A 15,465-nucleotide genomic window follows, 5' to 3' on the forward strand; every position below is an offset into this window, starting at 1 on the left:
CATTTATGTGACATTCAGATCTTCAAGTAAATCTTTTATACCAAAATCAGCAGCATGTGAATTACAGGAATTGCAGCAACATAACTCCTACCTTTTAAATCAGCTACAATGAGCAGCTGAATTCCTTTTATCTACACTCAGATTATCCCCCTGCCCAAAGAGCTAACAGTGAAGGTGGAAAAGAAAACTTGCATTAAAATGACATTGCTATTTTACTACATTTAAAGACAAAATAAAAAGCTCTGCTCCCACCTGGTGGTAAAAAATAGTACAGAAACAGTAAAAGTCTAGGAAGTTAACTTACAGCTGTAGCAACCTGGACAAGATAAAAAACTTTTCCCATTTGTGGCAAGCAGTTTTAGCTGTGTGGTTGTCACAAAACAGCTTTAAGTTAAAAGTCAGTACTAAAGGACAGCTTGAGATTTCAAGACTTCATCGTTCTCCACATGTACTGGCATCAGACAAACTGGAATCACCTGCTTATACATATTTTTTTTTAATACAGTCAATTGTGTTTGTGACACCTAAGTGGAAAGTACAAAACTACAAATTATTCTGACAGCTTTTCTCTCAACAGACAGTTCTGAGTAAGGAGGGGAGGAGAGGCAGGAGTTACTTCTGGCCATTCTGAGTAGTTATCTCCAGGTCAGCTTCTGTCAGAGCAGGAATCTGACTCGAAGCTGTCCCACTCAAAACATCACTGTCCCACTCAAAACATCACTGCAGTTGTAAATTGGTTTGTAGCACAAATGGTAGGATTTTTCACCAGCCTTTTCATGTACAGACTAATTCACAGATTTAAATTAATTACTTTTTGTCCCAGCATTCATGAATTAATGACACAAAATGCAACCAGCTGGGAAAACTTGGGTGTTTTCTGAGCGAATCTGCAGAAATGATCTCCTGCATTTTCTAGCATATCTCATTAGAAACAAAATATGACAGGATCAGCAGTGAAAGCCTTTGTATCACTCATTCCCTTTCCTGATGTACCCTCTGGACAGCTCCTTATGGTTAGTCTTGAGCATGCAATAGCTACCATTGTTTCTGGATAAAATTGTATTGTTTATAACAGTTAAGGATAAGTCTTCAAAATTGGAAGGACAGGCCTCTCAAACAGCACATCAGTAAAGATGACATTTCCTGAATTAGAATTTCTGAAGAAAGATCTGTTTAGATGATACACTTCAGCTGCTGTTCAGTGTCCAGGAATTTCAGCATTAATACTCTTGTTGTAATGGAATGCACTACAAAGTAGTAAATACTGGATAATGTAACACCATTTTCAGAATAAACCTATTCTCATTGTTACAACAGCAAAGAGCTGAACACAACCAGCCTATTTAAAATCACAGATCATTTAAACACATTGTTTGACAAGTAGCAACAGTTTTACCGTATCTGGGATAACGACATGGCAATCCCTGGTTGGAATGTTTACTCAAAGGGATACAAAACTAGTTTATTCAAATTACAACCTTCCTGCAGTGTTTGAACAGTTGTCTTATTACCAGGGGAACATCACCAGAGGAACGTTTACTATGAGCATTGCACACTCCTGTTTACAAGCAGAGCTAATACCCTTCCAGTGTAACATCCACTCGTGTGTTAACTATACCTGCAATCTTTATGGCTACAGGATCCTCTGAAACTGGAACAGGCCCCTCTTTGACTTCAACCTGTTTTTCAGGGACCAGAGGAGATGTGGCAGGAGGGGTATACTTAGTCTCAACATACACCACAGATGTGGAAGCAGAGGGCTTGGAATTGTGAAAAAGACTAGCCCACGATTTTGCAGGCTGATTAACGGGGACTGATCCTGCAACCGGGACTGTTGCCTCAGTAGTAGGTGAAGCTTCCTCAGGCTTAGCTTGGTCTGAGTCAGTGCTTTCCACAGTGTGCAATTCTACCCCATTGGCAGCTGTGTCCTCACCAGAGGATTCAAGTGTTTGTCCATTAGTAACGCCAAGACTTTCAGTAGTATCAGTACCAGCATAAGACTGTACACCAGCTGTCCTTAGGGGGCTATCTCTGACGGCCTCTGAGGGGAGGCAAAACTGTTCAGAATTAGGAACTCGGCATACCTCGGGCTGCCCGGCAGTCCTGGCATTGTCCAGAGCGCTGGGAACGGCCCCAGCAGGGACAGCTCCAGGCATGAAGTCCACGGAGTTGTCCGGGCTGTTGCAAGTCCTTGGCGTGGCCAGGGAGGGGATGTCTCCTGCCAGCTCCGTGTCCTCCGCGGGGAGTCCCGAGGAGTTGGCGTGGCCGTTCACCAGCGCCTCCGGGGGGGCCATGCCATCACTGACATCTTCCAGGTAACTGTAATATCCAGGGGGTCTTTTCTTCTTCTTTTTGCGCTCCCTCTGCCCGAGGCCTCCGGACAAGCCGTCGTTTTCAGCGTTGGAGCCGCTGTCCAAAGCCAGGCCGGGATCGCTGAACTGGCAGTCGATGGAGTTGTAGTTGGTTTCGCTGAGAGCATCATCAGGGGGTTTCTGAGCAGGTGCACAACTGAGAATGAATTCTGGAGCCTGAGGATTCAGAGTACTTGAAATACTGTAGTCGGTGTTATTCAGGACAGATGACTGAGTCTCAATAACTTCGTTAACACCAAATTCAATTCTCTGATACTCTTCCCCTGGACAAGAGAAGGCAGATCTCAATTAGAGAATTACAGCAAATCAAGAAGCTACAGAAGCAAGAAAAAACCCTCGCTATTTCTCTGTAACTCAACTACATTCCCTCGAACAAAAGTAATCCTTAACCTCAATCCTGAAGAGCATTTCAAAGCATCGTTTTCTTAAAGACATGAGCATGATTCAGGTTTTCTTACACAGAGTATGTAATTTTCCAGATCACTGCACTGCCCCTGCAAATAACCCCTATTAAATTCACCTCTTAAGAGAAACTATTAAAGCCCAATAACTTCAGGAATAATCTGCATTAAGTTAATTACTGGATAATTGCCTATAAAATATGGTGCAATGTTTAACTTGACACTTCTTCTAAAGCCAGTCTTTCCCACTGACAATTAGAAAATCCAAGCCTCACCTCTTTACCTTTTCCACATGTGAAGTTTGTTTTTTGTGGGGCTGGATTTGGTTTTCTTGGTGTGATTTATCATAATCAAAGTTTTAACACAATCCTTAATAACTGAAAAACATTTTCATTAATTGCATGGAAACACTGAAATTACAAGTTTTGAAACTTTAGGCTCATCGATAATTTATTTTATCAGAATTGAATTTATTACTATGTAAGAATATTATAGATACGACTCCAGGTTTTTCTGACAAGGAATACAACTGATACTCAACATAAGTCAGCATTCAACTTGTACATATGAGAAGTACTGAAAATACATGAACAGGCTTTTTTGTTTTATTGATTTATTTATTTACCCTGGAACTTTAAAGAAACACTAAGAAATATTCTCATGGAAGGCTGCAGTATCCCAAAATATTGTCAGTCCAAAGTTGTGCAGTTTCATGGAATTTAATAATTTATAATGCATGTGTGCTAACTATTAACACTGAATACTTCAGTTACAACTCAGTAACTATCAAAAAACCAGGTAAAATTAATGAAACAGCTTCAGGAACACTAAAGGAAAGCTCAAATTTTAGTCCTTGAAGTTTTGTAGCTCTTTATGATACCTATGTTACTGTTCCAAAGATATTAATTTAAATATTTTGTGTTTCCTCAAAGATGGGGTTAAAAACACACATTTCAAATTTTTAAGACTGTAACTACAGAACCAAATAACACCAGATATTGGTTCCAAAGGAATATAAAGGGGATACACCACTGAATTTTCAAGATTTTGTGCAACTTACTACATCTGACATGTCAATAAATGACTATTTTTAAGTGCACCACACACTCAATAAAAATAAAGTGGTTTGTTTGTTTGTTTGTTTTAAACACAACAAAAAGCAAAGTAACAGTTCCCAAGGAAAAGACATTATTCACACACCTAAGGAAATAATCCTATGGGAGGACAAACCTAGTGGGGATTGTTTTGATACGTGACTGTGAACATAACAGCTCTGAAACTCTCCCGTTACTTTCTAGAAAAGTCTGCTGATAAACATTTCCTCTTTAAGCAAAATGTGAAAGAACCAAGAATCTACAGGGTACTATTTTTCAATATGAAATGAAGATTAACAAGCATTCAATGGGTGCTGAGCTCTGAATTACACATGCAATACCAACATATTATGAATAAATGATAATAATACTGATGTTAATTGCTTTTCTGCTTTGATCTAGTAACTGAGAAGTAAACACATCACGTATCGATTTCAATCCTGTTGCCAGTCAGACTAAAGGAGTCTTTTTAAAAATGAAAAAGGGCAAAAACTCTCCACACACATCTGGTTTCTCTAAATCATCTTAACAAGAGCCTGAATTTCAATAAGTTCTCTTCACCTCTCCCTGTGAGAAAGGCTTTTCTAACACCCTGCCTGCCTGGCTGCCAGTCACCAGCCACTTCTGCAATCGCTGACGAGTCGTCACCAACTCCAGAGAGGGCTGGAGTTTCTTGTAATAAAAACCAGCAGCCCAGAGACAGGGAGGTGGGAAGCTGCTGCCTGATATCCACTGAAGAGGGAAGGGCTGGGAGATGTCAGGAATCACCTGCTGCTCCAGGGGGGCTGTCAGTGCTGCACTGCCTGGCCTGTCCCTGCACACACAGCTCCAAACCAGCCACAGCTTCATTCACAGCTAATGCAAAGTTTAGAGGGGGTTAAGGGATATGGGACCCAAATCCACAACAAAACTATTCCTCATTAGTTCACCTGCTGGTGGAGCAACTTGTTAAATCAAACATGAACCAGGAGCTGATTCTTCACCCTTTGTTACAACACCATAAAGCACAAGCAACAACTGGTAACACCTAATATTCCTCCAACCTCGATAAGAATCAATTACTGGGCACATTTCAAAGCCCTATCAGTTCAAATAATCTGTGATCTCATTTCCAAAATCCCAGTTAAAAAAAAATAATAATGGCTTCAAAACAAAGAATGTGTTTTCCCTTCATGGGAGAGTCCAGTCTGCCACAGCCCAAAGTAAAAGCTGCCACCTTGGCACCTCCTTCTGCTGCTCTCTCTCCAACAACTCCCAGTACTTGGTTACCCAAAGCTAATCCAGCAAAAACAATAATCCAAGTGAGCAAATTTTTTTCTAATTTTGGTGAATTTATTAGCTTATGATACAGTGAACAATCACAAGAGCCCACCTGGGGCAAGTGGGGAGCAGAAACCAAAATACAGCCCTGAAGAGTTATGGTACAATGAACAGCATAGGGTAAAATCCTGCCAAGAGCACCACTGACATTCCAGCATTTAACATACAAATTAGGAAATTACAGCTGAGGGATTAAGTTTTACACCTTATAGCAGGATTAGAATAATAAATACCACTAGCTACTGTATAGTTAGTCTAGGGAAGGACTGGCAGAAGCTCATTTGCTGTAAGACTGTGTCAAGTTCATTTGAGAAAAAATGAGTGGTAATTTTTTCTATTTGTTTTGACTTTCCACTTTGCTTCAGGGCATCTTTGTTTCAATGCAGTTCACAGCTCTATTTATGAATGGACTGAAACAGATCTATCTGTCATGTACAACATGGGATGCATATTGAAACAAGGATCAACAGATGCTCCAAGGGCAGTCTATGTACAACACCAAAATCTGTGAATACACAGCACTAATTAGTCTGGGCAGAATTTGGAATATTAAAGCTTCAGCTGTGATTTGAGTGCTCCTAGTAAGTATTAACAGATATTCTAATTCCCTAATAAAAGTTAAATACTCAGGATAAGTACAGAAAAAAACTAGACTATATGACAACATGGTGTGCGTCATAATTATAAATATTCTGCATAAGCAAACATTCCAGTTCAGTTTCCACAGCTTCTTATGCAGCCATCACAGTGATAATGTGCATGCACAGTACAGTGCAAGCTTGTTAAAGACATTTTTCAAGCAAAACCTAAGGTGCTGTGTCATTACCTAATCTCAGGGCTGGGAGGGGTTCTCTCAAGGTCTAGGAATGATCTGAAAAACATTTGCACAAACCAACTTTCTGTATGGCTTGTGAACATTAAAATCCCAGCCTGAAAGAACAAAACTCAAATCCGTAGTTAAGACAAAGCAATATATGACTGGACATCCCTGGCACCAACAGACAATTCACACCCTGTGGTCTTTTTAAAGAACCTTTCTAACTCCCACTTAAAACTACTCAGGGTCCTAAAACTGCTCTTTGCTAAATAAAGCTCCTGAATTGTCAGATGTGTCGCCTATCTGCTTTCAAATGGGACCTGAGATCCTTTTTTATCACTGGCTTTTAAATGCAAGGCCAAAATCTCCAAGCATCAGGTGTTCTTTAACATTACTAAGTGCATTTTGGTCCTCTTTTGAGTACTTCTGAGAAATGTCCAGTCAGATACTTGCATTATTTTGAAGGAGATCTGATGTCATTCTCATATACATCTGGGTAACTCTCAGCTCCCTTGCTCTCCCCTCTGCTTGAGGGAAAATCCCAAACAGTAATTTACTGTGAAAGTCTGGTTTAAACCATACAGTGATGATGACAGGGGAACTCCTACCTAACTGTCCATTCCTTGTACCCATGGAGCAAGGCGAGGCAGGGAGGTGTATGGGTTGAGGCAGAGTAGATGTGTGAATGTTGCAGCTTTAAAATGGGAACTCTGTAAGGTATTTTTACATCAAGAATCACACTTTCATCAAAAGAGAAGGAAAAAAAAAAGGGATTCTCCAGAAAAACAGCTGAGCCAGACAGAAACAAGAGTCAGAAGGAACACAGAACAGAGGAGTCTTCAGGCTGCAACTGCCAGAAAATGCTCTTTGCTGAACACTATGAGTTATTTATTCACCCCACATTTTCACAGCTACATCCTACAATGTTTCAGCAAGACATCAAGACTGTGTGGCAGCACTCAAGGAGGAATAAGCACGTCCACTGCAATTAGCTGAAGCTCAACGCAGTATTTTCCAAACCTCTCACAGATGTCATTCAATAAAGCAATTCAAAAACCAACCTGCCTAATAAATGCATCTATACCTGCTGAGCAAGTTTTAAAGAGAGGTTGCAGCAAATCTATGGAAAGTGTCACAACCTTTAAGTTTGAGGGAGAAAAAAAAAAAATCTTGATTTCTTACCATCATGAAACTTACCTGTGGATTTAATACCACATGAAACTGTTTCATTGTATGGGGGGAGCTGTACAAAAAAGAAATGAAACTTATTTAAAGGCAAAGCAAATCTATAAACATTTGATATCAGTTTCATTTGAAATACGCGAATCCTTTCAAAGTAACATCATTATTAACGTTTGATTTTCAGAGAGTACTGTCTTGAACTTATGCTTCTATATTTATCAAATCCCACTCTGCAGCTCCAGGCACCCTTGCAGATTACCACAATTACTGAAAGATAATCTTGGTTACACACCACAGGCTCATCAACCTCTCCAGCAATTCACCTCACAGCATTGGGACCTTTCTTCATCAACACTAACTCTCCATGATTTTAGGGTGAGGAACATACCCTCTGTTCAGACAAAAAATGGACACCAAATCACTTGTGAAAGGTGAAACACATTTTTGCTCAGACAACATTCACACCTAAACCTTTTGACTCTCAGCCTGGTTCAGCTGGAGTGTGGCTCTTGAGATGTTTCAGCTGAGGTTTATTGTTAAACACATTTATCAGCCTAATATAATGTAACCACAGCACATGGGTTTTATATGGACTGTAAATACAAGTAGTATAAAATAGTGGCATCAACACCCAGTGGTTGGTAGGACCCTTGCTGTGGTGGGTAATTTCTGATCCCCCTCACCTGCCCCTAAACTCCCTGAGCAGCTGAGAGCCTTCTCCTGTGCCTGCAGGACCTGGCAGCCACGGCTACCCTGCATTCCAGTGGCTCCCTGGAGAACAGCGGGACTGGTTCTGCAGTGGGAGATAAAACATTGAGTGCACAGTGCAGCTTTATAGGGCTGTTCTAAATAGCAGTTCTAATGGTGCAACAAAGAAAAGAGTTCTCTATTCGAGTTTTCAATTCTCTAAAGCTATAGATACTTACATATTGCCTTCTTAATGCACTGTAGACAGCAGTGCATCACAGGTGGCAAGGAAAATATTCCGAAAATGCCATTACAGAAAGTGCATAAAAAGAACACATGCTGTAAATCCACTTACAAACCACAATACATCTTAATATATCATCTTTTCAGGTCAAAAATGAGAAACAGTGGGTCAGAAAAAGGCTCCAGACTGTTTAGAGCCTATTATATCCATATTAATTTTGAACACAGGTTCAACAGGATTTTATAGTTAGAGCTAAAAAAATTCCTCTAAATGCCTACAGCAAACAGCTTGTTATAAACTTTGTCATTTTTGTTTTTACACAATTCAAAGATTCAAAGGCCTTCAGAAAAAAAAAGGATTTTAAAAAAAAGAAGTCAGCCTTTTGTTCTCCTACACATCTGATCAATCAACAGCACCTTTCGAAAGAAGAGATTTCTGAGCCGACTTGTTCCACACAACTGGGCCACCAGAACCACCTCAGTCAACAGGTCACGTGTTACAAATGTCACCTGTAAAAGGGACATTCCAGACAACCTTTAGCTTTAAGTAGTCCCTTGGCTCAGTCTCCCTTCAGTGTATAGGTGAAGGACCTGCAGCACGATGTGTGTCAAACACACAGCACCATCATCACCTCTGTCCTGCCCTTCTGCAATTCCATCGTCTTTTTCAGACCAATTTTCTATGAAATATCTGCACAGTGTAAAACTAATAAGCACTGCTTTTATTTCATCACCCAGATAATTAAAACATTGAACTGAACCAGATCAAGAGCAAAGTTAAGGACCATTTATTTTGACAGCTAACCAGGTACACCTGAGACAGTCAGAAAATGAAGTGAGACTGGTTCTGATGCTGTAGGCTCCGGTTTCCTCAACAGACTTTGGGAACAGCTTTACAGGCGTCCCAATATGACATTTTTATCTTTCCCAATGTTAGAAGAGCTGATGGAAGACACTTAAGGTGACGCTGCATGGGATGAAAATGTCACTGCTGAGACTGCATTTATGGTGGGGAAACAGCAAATCATCAGAACTACCATGAATTCCCTAAAGATCTTCCTGCACTGCTTCCCACCTACCAGAGAAGGTACAAAGCTCTCCCAAAAGGCAAGTAAAAACTATCTTTCTTCTTCCTAAACTTCCCTCACTCTCCACCCCACCCCATTCCCCTCATGCCCTTTTATTGTTTAGTGGTATTATACTAATTATCCTTGGAAAATTAAGCTACAGGAAACTAAGTCCCAATAACAATGGCCTGCAAACTGTGACAAAAGGATTTCCCCCATCTACAGCTCAAGTGTTCATTTCCTTTATGTTGAGAGGGAAGGATGGAAGCATGACCAAAATGTTTGAATGGAAATGTCTGGAGGAAATACATGGGAACTGACTTAGAGGAAAATCATTTTTTGAGTCTGGAGATTAGGACAATGGGATAATACTCTTCCCTCCGAAGGAAAATGGTTTCATCATTCTCTACCAAGAACTACAGAGAATAAGAGCCTACAATGCTATCTGAGTATGTCAGGAACTCAAACACAAAGACAACTGTTTCTACTCTGTGGTTGTCACTAACACTCTAATTAGTTCATTATTGCTGCACTCCTCAGGCCTCACACACAGCTTTCCTTTCAAGCCCAGCACTGAGGGTCAGTAGAGCTCCACCTGCCCAAAAATATTAAGAATCCCTGTGCTTCAAAAGGCTCACCAGACTGAGAAGCCCAGCTTATTCCCAAGAACACTGCTGAGAAGTTTTCTCCCTGTCCACCCCTGAAAAAAAAAAAAAGCCACCAAAGCTGAGGCAACAGGGCTGGAAAACTTCCTGTCATCATCCTCTCACCAGTTCAGCTACTCCAGCTCTGAAAGCAGAAGGTGGAATAACTGATTTATCTCTAAAAATTGACTTAACATCCAACTGATCAGTATCTTCACTTTATAAATTAGCAAGCTAAGGGAATGGTAAAAAATTAATTGTATGGCTATATTTCAAATTCACACAAGGAGATGCAGCTTTAAAATGTTCTTTCTAAAAGACATTTAAAGTAGATCTTACCTCAACAGAGCATCGTGGAGTCACAAAGAACTGATTAAATTCATCAGGGCTGAACTCCCCAAAAATATACTAAAAATAAAAGAGAAGGATCTTTGTTAAAGAAGGATTTAGATTCAATACAGTTAATAAATTCATAATAAATCTATTAAGATACTAGAATTTAAAAAGACCTGTGTGTTGGGAGTCAGAAACTCTACCTGTTTACATCCCAACTCTCATCTTAGTTCCTTCCCAAGTCTTTAGCAAAGTACAGCAAGTACAAAACACAGTTTCCTTACATAAAAAATCATTTCTACACAAACACTTTTATGTGTTTGACCGTTTTAATGCCCTTTAGTGTTTTTTTTAAAAAAATTACTATAATTTGGTTTAGAGTGCAAACAATTCCATCAGTCAAAAAAACCTGGAACATCCATGACACAAAGGGTGAAGCAGTTAAAACATTCAATGCTTTAAAAACTCTTCCCACAGCCAAGTGCCAACCACCAAGTGAGACAGTGCAACACCCAGAGCCAACACATCCCTAAATTGTACCCGAGTGCCTTCACAGTTCTTGGCACAGGATTTAAGCTTGGTTTACACTCTCAATATAACCAAGCCATTTTTATTCGGCAACATATGAGCTCGAATTTATCCTACTGCAACTCCACGCCTCAGAAAAACACTTGCTGAATCATCACCGTGCTTCAGGAGGTATTTTTGATGCAGTCATGCAACGGAAGAAAACAATCTCAACTGCAAACTATTACAAGTTATATAAATCCAACTCTAATTCCTCCATGTAATAATGTAATACTAGTCTTCTAATTTATCAAGATTTTTAAGCAAGGTATCACCGGCCTGGTACTTCTTTCTGAGCAGAAGAAAGTGCTTCTTTTTTAATTAGGGAACAAGACAAAAATTGAACAAGGTGATCATTAATGCAACATTAATGGAACTCCTTTAATGGCGTTCACATCAAGAAATGTTGTGGCTGTTTCTGCCAGGACTTTACAAATTTACCAACATCTAACCCAAAAACTAGTCCTAGTCAGACTATAGTGCAAAAAAAAATCAGCTGTGTAAGAAAATACTTGCCTCTAAACATTATCAGAAAGACATCACTTTATAAAAGCAACAGACCCTCATAAGACAATCTCATTATCAGCATGAGCTTCTGGGGTCCTAGCTTGTACCCCTGAAATTATTCCACCTAACCTCAAAAGTCTCAAAGTTAGCTTTATTCCCAAAGAGACAAAATCTAACATTTGGAACAATCAAAGATTTAATTAAATTATTTACAAAACTTACACAAGCTACTCACCATCAGTATTAATTCCCATCCCACTCTATAAATAACATTTCAACACAGAGATACATTCCACTAAAACTTTGCCAAACCCGTTTCAGATTATTTCAATTCCAATTTTAATATAATTTCAAGTGTGCATTTGCCTAAGAAACAAACACACCCCTCAGCACTGCATCCAACTGATGCCTTTAAATGCCAAACTAACCTGCTCTGTGCTGTATCAGTGTAGAAACTTGTATGTGATGCTGCTTCGAGGTCCCAATCCTGGGTAATAGATGGACTCCACAAGCTCCCAGGAAAAAGTGGGATCAGATACAGGCTGTTCAGGTCAGCCCTGGTGCAGGTGAGAGGTTGTGCTCAGGGCTAAGCTGCTTGTCATGGGCCATCCCTGGCGCGTCAGGGCAGCACCAGCCTTCACCTCACCCCCAGAGCTGCCCAGGAGCCAAGGACACCCAGTGCACGTGGGTAGAGCTCAGCTGGCCCAGGCAGCAACACCCAGGCCTGTCACCATCAATAATGAATAAACTCAAGTGTATTTGGCAACAGACAGAGCCAAAATATTAATTACTATTACCAGTGGAAAGCTGAGGTTTAATTAAGAGCTCTACCCAAATTTTGTTTTGGGACAAAATTAAAAAATCAAGCTTTCTCCAGGCAGAAAAATACTGTTTGCCGTTCAATTGCTTATCCCGAAGATTGATTTGGATTTATAGCCTCAGACAAAAACACAGCTGCTTGAAAAGCATGTTCAACAGTAGTCAATGGTGCCAGTGTTCACTCACACAGGAGAGCAGGAATAAAGCTTAGGAGCTCCAGTTTCACACCAAGACTAGGTCTGGAAAAGAAACTCTAAGAGAATACTGGGGAAAGTTTGGAGAACTCCCAATTGTGGCATTACCCCCAGACTTACTTTTAAAGATACATAATCCCTAAGAGGCTTAGTTCAGTCAAACCTGACCTCCCTTTCCTTCCCAATCCATCTCCACAACCTGTATAAAAGCTTTTCTGTTCTGGCTCCTGCAAGGAATCCTCTCTTGCTTTTTTTGGGAGCACGTATTTCACGCTGCATTTCTCCTGCTCCTCTCCAGATTATTTAACTCTGCAGAGCAATCACTGACCTTGCACTGAGTGTGCTCAGGGGTCCCTCAAGATACCTCAGCCTGGTGAGCTTGATTTCTGCCACAGACTAGGAGCAATATCAAAACAGTATCACAAATCTCTCTGATCTTCCCCTTGCAGCTGTATAAGAAAACCAGGTGGAAAATAATAACTTCCTCTGGGGAGGGGGGATGCAGGGTGTGTGGAAGGAATGAGGCTTTGTGGAATTCTTGGAGCAGGGGATACACGGAACAACAACTCTACCTTTGCTACCTTTCCACTTTCTGGTCAGTGTTACCAAACTTCTCCTTTGGGGTGGAAAAACAAAACAGAAAACCCCAAACATGGATCTATTCCATTTTGCCATTCCCAGCTGTGACCCAATCTGACCATTTACCAGAGATGTACGATATATTAATAAACATAATAAAATTACCATGATTTAACTAAAGTGAGTGAACACACATCAACATAACCAAAAGCTCTGCTTACACTGCACCATCAAAAATTTATGTTCTTCCATCTAGTATCTTCCATATTGAGATTTAACAATCACTCAGTTAAAAAGACAATTATTCACAAGGGTTGGTTTCCACCTTGTTTTCTGAATGCTAGTTTCAACATATACCAGTTCTGTACTTCTGGAATTTTCAAATGTGAGTGTCTTCTTGCAGATGTCACACCTATGAGACCAAGGATGAAAATAAAACTAAACAATGCTTGAATAAACCTTAAGACTGAGATGGCATTAGGTGGGATGGTACATAGCATACCCAAAATCTCTCCTTTCAGATCCTGACACTGCAACAGCCAGTACATAAATGAAAAATATTTTTTAAAAATGAATGCAAAATTAAATACACTTTGTGCCATTCTAAAATGGTATCTCTTCACATGAAGCTGCTGCTGACGTGGGTGCTCCAGTACTTCAGACTGAATTTATTTGCTTTATTTCCACTGATTGAGATTTTGCAATTAAAGTTTGGGCACTGAATTGAAAACATTCTCATACAGCTTTTGGGAGTACAAAAAAGAGAAGTACAACTACATTCCTGAAAATAATTGCAAGAAGCAGATACAACTGCAGCTCTGCACTGCTTCCTGTGAGACTGGAGAGAGGAAAAAAACCGGATCTTTGCTTTCTTCTTGATGAAGCTAAAATTGTAACAGTATAATATTCTACAATACAAAGTACTTTACAGATGAAATTTTTTTTAAGTATAACAGATTTGTAATATATTTTTCTATAATAATGTTAAAACTATTGGATGAATGAGACTGTTAAAGCTGGTACAGTGTTTCCAACTCACCACTGAGCTGCTGCCACCAATTTCCACGTTCAGTCTGACATGCTGCAAGGAATCAAGTTTCCCTTTATCCAGTACCTGCCTCTCAACATTAGTTTTCTTTAAAAAAAGCCACTCATGTTAGAGCAACATCCCAAATCCTGCTGATTGTCAGTCACTGGTCTTTCCAGCCACAACAGAACAGGAATCAGTTTCTAACTTAATCTCTATAATATGATTACAAGTGTAACACCCAGCTGCACTCCAGCAGAGTCTGCACCACTTGGAACAAATCATTTTGTCAATGCCATCACCTTCACATCTTCAAGATATTAACTGCAGTTAGATTATAACATAAATTGCACTAAATAAATTAACCAAACAAACCCACACAATAAATTGTTTCCTACCACACAGGAATTAAAGTAAAAGCACTTCTATATTTCAGTAACTCTGATCACTATGACTGACCAAGCAGCATCTTAGCTATGTATATAAAAGCTGCAACATCCAAGGAGGATGGGGGGGAAAGACCCTGAAGGATTAAAATGCCCAACCTGCAAGCTCTCCCCATGCTGACTGGTTTTTGCTGTGGTCTCCTTAACCACTTGAAAAAATGAGTGCTAATGTTCCCCTACTGCCTGGAATGAAATCTCCACTGCTGTTCCAGTCTAGCAATAGGAACGCTGTCCTGGAGGAATAAAAGGAGGATGAGTACGTGTTCCACAGCTGCTTGTCCTAGAAAAATGGGTAGAAATAGCACTGCTGATGCATCACCCTCCTGGCATCACCTGTGCTGCAGGAACGATAGGAAAATGAAGTGTCAACTTGTGCTTTCAAGAAGCATTAACGCGGCTTTCATCTGCTCCCCAACAGCTTCAGATCTTCCAGGCAAATTAGTTTAAGCTGCAAATACTCCCACTTCAACTGCTTTTCCACAAATGAGTTAAAAATAAGCTTTTAGAGTTGAATTATGCTTTGCCACCACTAAGGATCTTAAGCAGAAGGCCAAACAAGTCAGACAAGTTCCCATATAAACTGAACTGATGAAATATTTGATTCATACCCTAAGTTAGACAATCTTGCCCACCCAGCTCCTCCCACAAAGTGGACTTATTCTTAAAGCTCTGGGATAGGCTGGAGTAGAGGAAGAAAAGGAACCATTCAGCCAGAAATGTGTTTTCTGGCAAGGAAAAATGGGCACATGTGTATGACTGCACTTGGGTTTTATGAGCAGAGAAAACACTCTCATATTAGTCATCCCAGCAGCAAACCTGGCACTGCTTCCTCACCCTTTACTTCCCCCCCCCAATTTTCTCAAGGTTTATCATTTTTTTTTTATGGAAAGTGTAGCAAAAGGCAGCCTTCCCTCAGGTTCTCCTTCCCTTTGAGCTGAAATCCATTCAAGCCTTGGTACACAGATGATTACTTAATTGGATAAAACAGGATTTTCCGAACTCCCAAATCTGAGAAAACTTATTGCTTAAAGGCTTTAAAAAGCACAGGGAAAAAGCACTTTGAAACTGAAAAAATAGGTTTGTTGCTTGGGCTTTGTTTAGGTTCTGAATTTGCAACCAACATCCCATAACCAGGAGCTATGAACACCACTGTCCCTCCATTTACA

The 15,465-nt window shown here is 40.1% G+C and overlaps 1 protein-coding gene across 2 annotated transcripts in view; it reads right to left on the minus strand.

The window, feature by feature from the left end:
• USP10 (ubiquitin specific peptidase 10) overlaps positions 1 to 15,465 on the minus strand; it is a 46,534-nt gene that overhangs the window by 18,104 nt on the left and 12,965 nt on the right. The window contains exons 2-4 of one of the 2 annotated variants that reach the window (XM_050311091.1): positions 10,167 to 10,235; positions 7,202 to 7,247; positions 1,619 to 2,635 (exon numbers count right to left, since the gene is read on the minus strand). In XM_050311091.1, coding sequence (XP_050167048.1) covers positions 1,619 to 2,635; positions 7,202 to 7,247; positions 10,167 to 10,235 — 1,132 coding nt within the window. The remainder of the gene's footprint in view (positions 1 to 1,618; positions 2,636 to 7,201; positions 7,248 to 10,166; positions 10,236 to 15,465) is intronic. The other variant, XM_050311092.1, reaches the window with a different exon arrangement.

Source organism: Myiozetetes cayanensis, unplaced genomic scaffold (genome assembly GCF_022539395.1).
Source record: "Myiozetetes cayanensis isolate MyiCay16 unplaced genomic scaffold, myiCay2020 scf16, whole genome shotgun sequence".
In the NCBI taxonomy this organism is placed as follows: Eukaryota; Metazoa; Chordata; class Aves; order Passeriformes; family Tyrannidae; genus Myiozetetes; species Myiozetetes cayanensis.